The sequence below is a fragment of the Dendroctonus ponderosae genome, unplaced genomic scaffold (assembly GCF_020466585.1).
Source record: "Dendroctonus ponderosae isolate FM_Combo_2020 unplaced genomic scaffold, Dpon_F_20191213v2 Dpon_F_20191213_425, whole genome shotgun sequence".
Taxonomy (NCBI): domain Eukaryota; kingdom Metazoa; phylum Arthropoda; class Insecta; order Coleoptera; family Curculionidae; genus Dendroctonus; species Dendroctonus ponderosae.
Genome location: NW_026018638.1, coordinates 1 through 7,085, shown reverse-complemented (window position 1 = coordinate 7,085; position 7,085 = coordinate 1). Strand labels below are relative to the sequence as shown.

Genomic DNA, 7,085 nt, shown 5'->3' with positions numbered 1-7,085 from the left:
CTCGTTAACGCACTAGTTAAATTGTGTTCATAGCATCAGAGAGCGAATGAAAAATACTCAGAAAATGTTTCTGATTATCTCATGGCGAAACTGTGCAATTTTTGAACACATTCTTCAAAGGTTTCAATTTCCTAGCATTTAGTAACAATTTTTTTTCTAAATAAAACCTTATTAGTATAATTGATTTTTGGTTCTATTCAATACCTATTTTGCGACAATTAATGTGAACTTATACAATAACATTTGGTGCAAAGTTAGCTAATCAGCAGAAAGAAGGTTAAAATGTTCTGAAATAATTGTGAACTCTCGGGGTAGTAGTGAGAATAAAACATAATCGTATTAATAATTATAAATAATTAATACATTAATATTTTTTTGTACAAGAAAACACCGAAAACATACGGAGAAATTAACAAACTAAAAAGTTTTTATACGAAATGTATTGTTCGCTGTGCTTGAAAAAGTTCTATGAAAAAGAAAAACAGTCGGTGTCAATGTATTTTATTTAAAACCTCTAACACGACAATTTTGACGCCATAAACTACCTCTCATGCAGATATTATTGTTCACTTAAATTCAAACTAGTAAGTTAAAGGATTTTCGAAAAAAAACGCATTTTTGCGGGAAATTTTGAGTTGACAAGCATAAATAGAAATAGTTAATAGGAATGTCTTTAAAGCCACATTCTTAACAGATTCTTAAAATATTTGCACATCACTCTTCAACACCTCGAATAAAACACGATGTGAAGACAAAATATATGTTTCGACTGTGAATCAAGAAGATCGCATTATTCCATACTCTCACCACTTCTTACTTTGCTTCAAGACCTTGTTGAAATCTGTTCGTGGAATCATCTGAGTTGAACTGAGAAAATAGTCAATAGCAATTAAACATTGCGTTATTGATTTAAAAAAAAAACTGGCATGAGCGCTGTTTTAGTCCGTTTATTGGTTAAACCCTGTGTATGGAAGTATGTAATTAAGAATTCTTCACGCGATTGCTCAATACTATTTAAAATAAAGGCAATATACAGTATAAACAGCCAGACAAACCGACAGCGTAATATTCCGTAACTTGTCCCTGTTAACACGCTAGTGTAATTATTATGGGACTCTGTATATTAGCGTGGGCCTGAAGTTGTAAAACAAACTAATTTCCATAGCCGATGTTGTCTCTTTGGCATACACAGGGTATTGTTTTATCAACCCTTACCCCAACGGTATGGCTTAAAATCAAAACTCGATTAAATTGTAATTGTAGATCGTACAACTAGTTAACGTTTATTAAAAAATAATACATAACAAAAATAAAATCCACATGCCATAACACTATGTGACTAGTTCTCGAGATCGTCAGTTGACTCTCCAGGATCCAAAATAATTCTGTGCTCTCCTCTTTTCTTATTTTTTCGCTTTCTCCTGTTGATCACTCCGTCCGCTTCATCCATCATCCGGACGATTAACATTTGATCAGATGTGTCCAATGGTGCTACGGAAATATCACGAACGGCTCGGAATTTGCCGCAGTTATTGAGGTGTTCGTTTTCTAAGCGGCAAAAATTCCAAACAAATCTCCTGGAAATTAGTTATCGATTAGAAGCTTCTTAGAAATAGGGCGAAATCTCATTACATTAGAATGCCTCTGACTTATACTGCCCACAACTTTTGAAGAATGATATTTTTAAACATTATTTATTTACGCCCCTGCAATACAAGACAGCAATGTTACCCACATTTAAAATGACCTTTCACTGTTTGTGCTTTTTTTCAGCGAAATGACGTAGAATGATACTTATTTTCATCGTGTTCTTCGCTCTTAATACGTTTAAGATATTACTCTAAACAAGTCTGATAATGTTTTGAATACCTGAAAACTTCTAATGGAGCTAAAATGCAGACCATGGAGTTTTCCATTACGTATCCCATTTCAGTCATTCCAATTAGGAAAGCCCATCCGAACCGCAGAATCAAGTCTTCGACTATGGCAAAATAGTAGAACCACTGAAATTGAACAACACTTTTCCTGTACGTGTAATTTATTTGAGAGACAAATATCTAGATGTGGACCTTTAGCCCGCTCTGTTTTCAAATATTCTAAATTAATTTTTGTTCCAACAGAATTGACTACTTAGTGGAGTTAAAATAATTTTTATATGAATTTTATATTGAAATTATTCATTATTAAAGACAGTGCCAAAAAATGTGAAATTCGATTAAGATATTTGATCAATTTTTCCAGAAGAAATTTATTTTTTAGATATTCCCACATTACAAAGCTAATTTTCTAGTTCATTGATTTAGATTGCTATCCGCTACAGATGACAAAACAAATCCAAACGAAAAATTGTTAGAAGCCAGAAAATATGCTCAAAAGCAGATGAAAATCAATTTTAAATTACCTTTCGTGTTAAGTAATGTATTTTAGAAACTGTCCAGTTCAATGACTTTAATATTATAATTAATATTTATACTTTTTCCACGTTTTCCATTCATCGGACTTGTTAAAACTGAATTTAAAACTAGACTTACATACCGTGGCCGGATACACGATCTCTTCCCTCAGGAATTTATTATCGCCAGCTTTGGCATCGAAAAGACCCCAATCCAGTTTAATATCCCATGTGTACGCATAGCAGGTGCTTACTATCGATGCACAAACCCACAAGTAGAAATAAGGAGAAACCTTGTCTTTATCTGAAGAATTGACTAAAATGCCCGATAATCAACACATGAATGGTTCTAATCAAAAACATACTTACATTCGTCTAGTTTATTTAAAGTAGAAAATATCACAACAAAAAAGGACGTAGCGTATTTGGCAGCATTGGCTATATGAGGGAATGCTTCTTTAGTATCTCGGTATCGTCTTAAACATTGAGCGAAACGAAACCATGGGGGAAGACACGCCATCAGAGCTCGGACTCCCATAAAACTTTCTATGCAATAATTGGGATCTATAACAAAAGAGTCAATCAAACAATTTTAAAATTTAATAATAATGCTGAATTGTAAGCGAAGAAGTGATATTTTTGTAATTTTTATCTGATGGGTTTTATTAAACTGCTCAACAAAATGAATTTGCTCTAACTTTGGTACTGAATAAACTCAGATTGTTTCGAGCGATTTACTTTGAGTTTCAAGCGTTATTTGCCCATTTTGTTTGTTGTTAGTCAATGTTCTGCTGAAAATTAAGCACCTCAGATACATTTGCTACAGGCTGGCAAATAGCAAAATGCAAAATTTTGGAAGCTTCGACATTAAAATTGAACCAAATAGCTCGAAACTGTTTTTGCATTTTTAAATCATCTCTTCTATTTATAAGGTGGTCTTAAAAATCAACTTTTTGGTCTCGCAGCGATAATTTGTCGGCTGCAAAGCTGAAGTTTTTTCATGTTGAAGCTTAAACTTCATAGACAATCTAAGAGGAACATTCAATATGCAGGATTGCATGAAAAATTACTCAAATCAGAATTTTTCCTGAAATCTGTTATTTTCGCAGACTTTTAACTGAAGTAATGTTCACTTTTAAATATTTCGTTAATTCATGCAACCTGGTATATTTAATTTTGCAAACCCAACAACAACTTCAATTTCAACACGAGCTCCAGATGTTGAAAATTGGCTGAAGAGACAAAATGAACCGCTGCAAAACCAAAAACAAAATTTTTCCGACAGAACATGTGGATGTTCTTTTTACCAATTTTGCATTGCTTCGTTCGCCACCGTGTAGAAACTTTATCTGACGCACTAAATTTCTGTAAAAAACATGCACGAGCTGAAAAATAATTGCACTAAATAACTCTTCAAATAGGAATCAAATCGTTAGTTTAGAAAACGAAAGTTGTCCAGTTCCAAAATTAGTCGAAATTTGTCCGTGTACTGTCTATTTTATTCAGTAGTTAAGATATATTTATGAAAGAAAGCATCGTTAAAATTATTTTTGAAATTCGTATCACATTAAGGAATATCAGTTCAGCAAATTAAGCTATTATATCAGAACCATGAATTAGACGGCGCGAATATTCATGTGACACTTAAAATCTACGTAAATAGTTTGAATTAAAGTCTAATGCAGAGCGAATCATATAACTAACAATTATTAATTGTATAAAACACCCTGAAAATTAAAAAATGTATTTGAATTGACCGCAAAATGATCGAAAATAAATACTAGCTAATAAAGTGTACATTTTATTTTCAATATAGTTATATGTAGTTTTTAAATGAAGGAAACTAAGTGTTTTCCCGCATGTATTTCATTCAGTGCCTTTTTGGCTGTAACTCAAAAGCGTTGCTGTACTGTAACTTACCTTTGCCTTCAGACCAACTTCCATTGCTCACATAAAAACACACAAAATATTGCAGGTCCGTGAAGAGTGTGACCAGGCTGTTTAATTGGTCGGCAAGCCAAAAATCAGCAAAGGAAACAAAGAAAAATGGACTCATCACGACTTTGCCCTAAAACGACAATATTGCAAAAATATTAGCAAGAATAACGCAGTTGCTTGCGGTTATCGCTAGATGCATAAAAAAAACATTAACGCTATTTGAAAAATGCAGTCTAATAGCAATAGTTGTTAGTGTTAAAAACTCCGGATAGTAAAGTAATCCGGAATAACATGAATGCAATAAACATCAATAGATTGTAAATAACACAAGTAACACATTAAATTTTTGTCAACCAAGTCAAGTTTTCCCACGTTTTTTGCAGTTACCGAATAAGAAAGAGAAATGTTTCTTCAAGGAATCTACAAAGTTTAGAATCACCAGAATACAGGAATTGTTCAATCAACCATATCTGTTACACATTTATTTTTAAAGCAAGAACATATTTTATATAATTGTCGGTAGATCTTCTATTTAAAAAAGTAAAAAAGGCAAATGTTAATCATATACTGTTGCATTACATTAAAAAAGTCTTTTTGGAAAAAACGAAACAAATACAGACATAAAAGCAAATAAAATAGAAATACCTAGTTATAGTGAACATAGCAAATAAAAAGCATGCAGCTACTACACACCAGGACTCGGAGGGCCCAAAATCTAGCTTCATGTCTGAGTGTTTTGGTGGGATTCAACATGAACATCAGCATCAAGATAATTAAAGCTAGAGGATGCACGAATGCTGGCAAACCGATTTGCTCACTGAAAAAGAAACAGAGCACCTGAAAATCCAGGATTTTCCAGATTAGATTCCGTCAAATCCTAAAACCAATAACTTACTGAAATTGACCACATTATTCCAAAAATTGCCCCCATTTCTATAATGTGTTGCTCGGACAAGTGATTTCGGGGGTCCATTTCAAAAATGAGAACATGATTGACGCCCGAAGATCTCCAGCCATAAATATTAATGCCCCACAAAAATAAAAATTCTACGATAAGAAGAGGGCCTCTATAAAGTCGAGTAACTATACGCCAGTCTTCTTTTGGTGAGTGAAACACTCCTAAAATTGAACTAGAAATATGCAAATTGMAAAGTAMAAAAATTACTTACTTATTACARRAAAGTGTTTACTAAAATATTTTACGCAAATAAGGAGTTTGCTRATGATACAGAATTTTTTTTAAGGTTTTTAATAGACCCAATAGWTATGATAARAMTAAAYCATATAAAGAGTTACGTTTTAGCTAGAAAAGGGCTTATTTAAGTGAATGTTTCTCGTTAGTACAATTAAAYGTATTTTATTCTTCCGTATTTTTTAAATYTTTWGTCGYATAGAATATTGTGTTGGKGCAAATAATGAGAGGTGAGAAAAAATGGGCGTTTATAAGAGTTTATAACACRAAAATCTGCTGCCGCATACWTATATATACTATACATATCCTCTCSGCCTTGCARGGCTATACTAAASAAATAACCCTRRAAGTTCATTTTAATTTGCCTCTCTCTCAACTCACGAGTTTTYACTGCAAATACATTCCGCATAAATTACCTGATAGTATAACTGCAGCAATAAGTACTATAAAACCTCCAGAGAACAATCCCACCTTGAAAGTGGTCCAAGGGCTCTGTTGCTCTCCCAATGGTGGAACTCTCAGTCTCTTCATTGCTCTTTGTCGATCACCAGATTCCAAGTCTTGCGTGAATGTTGCCTCTGTTTCTCTTATCAGTCGATCGATATCTTTATTCGTATAGAAATGTGAGTTTTCTACATTTTCAATTCGCCATCGCATGCCTACGTCTACAGATAATAGCTGGAAAACATTAACACTACCAGAAATTCGTTGATTAAAACCCCATCAAGGTTCTACTGCAACATAATTTTTTTATAAGTTGATAGATATATTTAAATACTAAGCAAAAAATGTTAATTTCTCGTTTTCTGCGCTCGATTTGTTTCGTTAAGAATCCCATTATATCCATCAAAGATTTCCTAACAATTTGTTGTAAAAGCTGCTTTTCGACGTGTTTACTCAATGCCCAAAGGATTATTTGAACATGTTATTCCATGTATATCCATTAAAAAACTGTTAAACATTTCAGGTCATTAAATGAATTAAAAATGGTTTACAAATGAATAAAAGCCACTTATTTAAGTGGAAATGAGATTAAATAAAATATGACATAAAACGGTACTTACTTTGTCATGCTTCTTTAAAATTTTCCTAAATCCCGTAAAGTTTAAATTTTGATAATTCTGCAATAAAATTAAACTTAAATAAAATTCGCTAAACGCTAGTTTCAATTCCTGCATTTTTCTGGCCGGAACGTTCTTCTTGCGTAGAATGTTCTGTTTGATTGATTTTTTTCTATTTTTCCCAGCCGAATCAACCTCTTGTGTTTCGCTAAGTTCGCTTTTTAAATTAGCAAATCTTCTTGTAGCTTCAGCCAATTTTTCTAAAATCGGGGTAACATTCAGCAGGGCAATCAGATTAAAATTTGTTGTGTTCTACCGGAATAAAATGTGTTGATTTTTGTTAGTTCCTTTTCGGAGAAGCTGAAAAACTGTTCGTCAAATTTTGCAAAATATCTAGTTAAAATGTCGGGTTCAACAAGTTCGGCGGATGGTGCCTGTTCTACTGCACCATACAACATTGCTTTCATTTCCTGAAAAAATAGGGAGACTTTATTAAGGAAAA

General features: G+C 32.9%; 1 protein-coding gene across 2 annotated transcripts; it reads right to left on the bottom strand.

Annotated features, from left to right (window-relative positions):
- Positions 1–1,246: 1,246 nt before the first annotated feature.
- Positions 1,247–7,053, bottom strand: LOC109534464 (xenotropic and polytropic retrovirus receptor 1; the record flags this gene model as incomplete). Of its 2 annotated transcripts, none has more annotated exon segments than XM_048666245.1 (10): positions 1,247–1,577; positions 1,870–2,003; positions 2,536–2,708; positions 2,762–2,956; positions 4,313–4,460; positions 5,024–5,167; positions 5,226–5,449; positions 5,939–6,200; positions 6,587–6,843; positions 6,900–7,053. In XM_048666245.1, coding segments are annotated over 10 exon segments (1,929 nt in total), but the record flags the coding sequence as incomplete, so codon positions are not given.
- Positions 7,054–7,085: the final 32 nt, after the last annotated feature.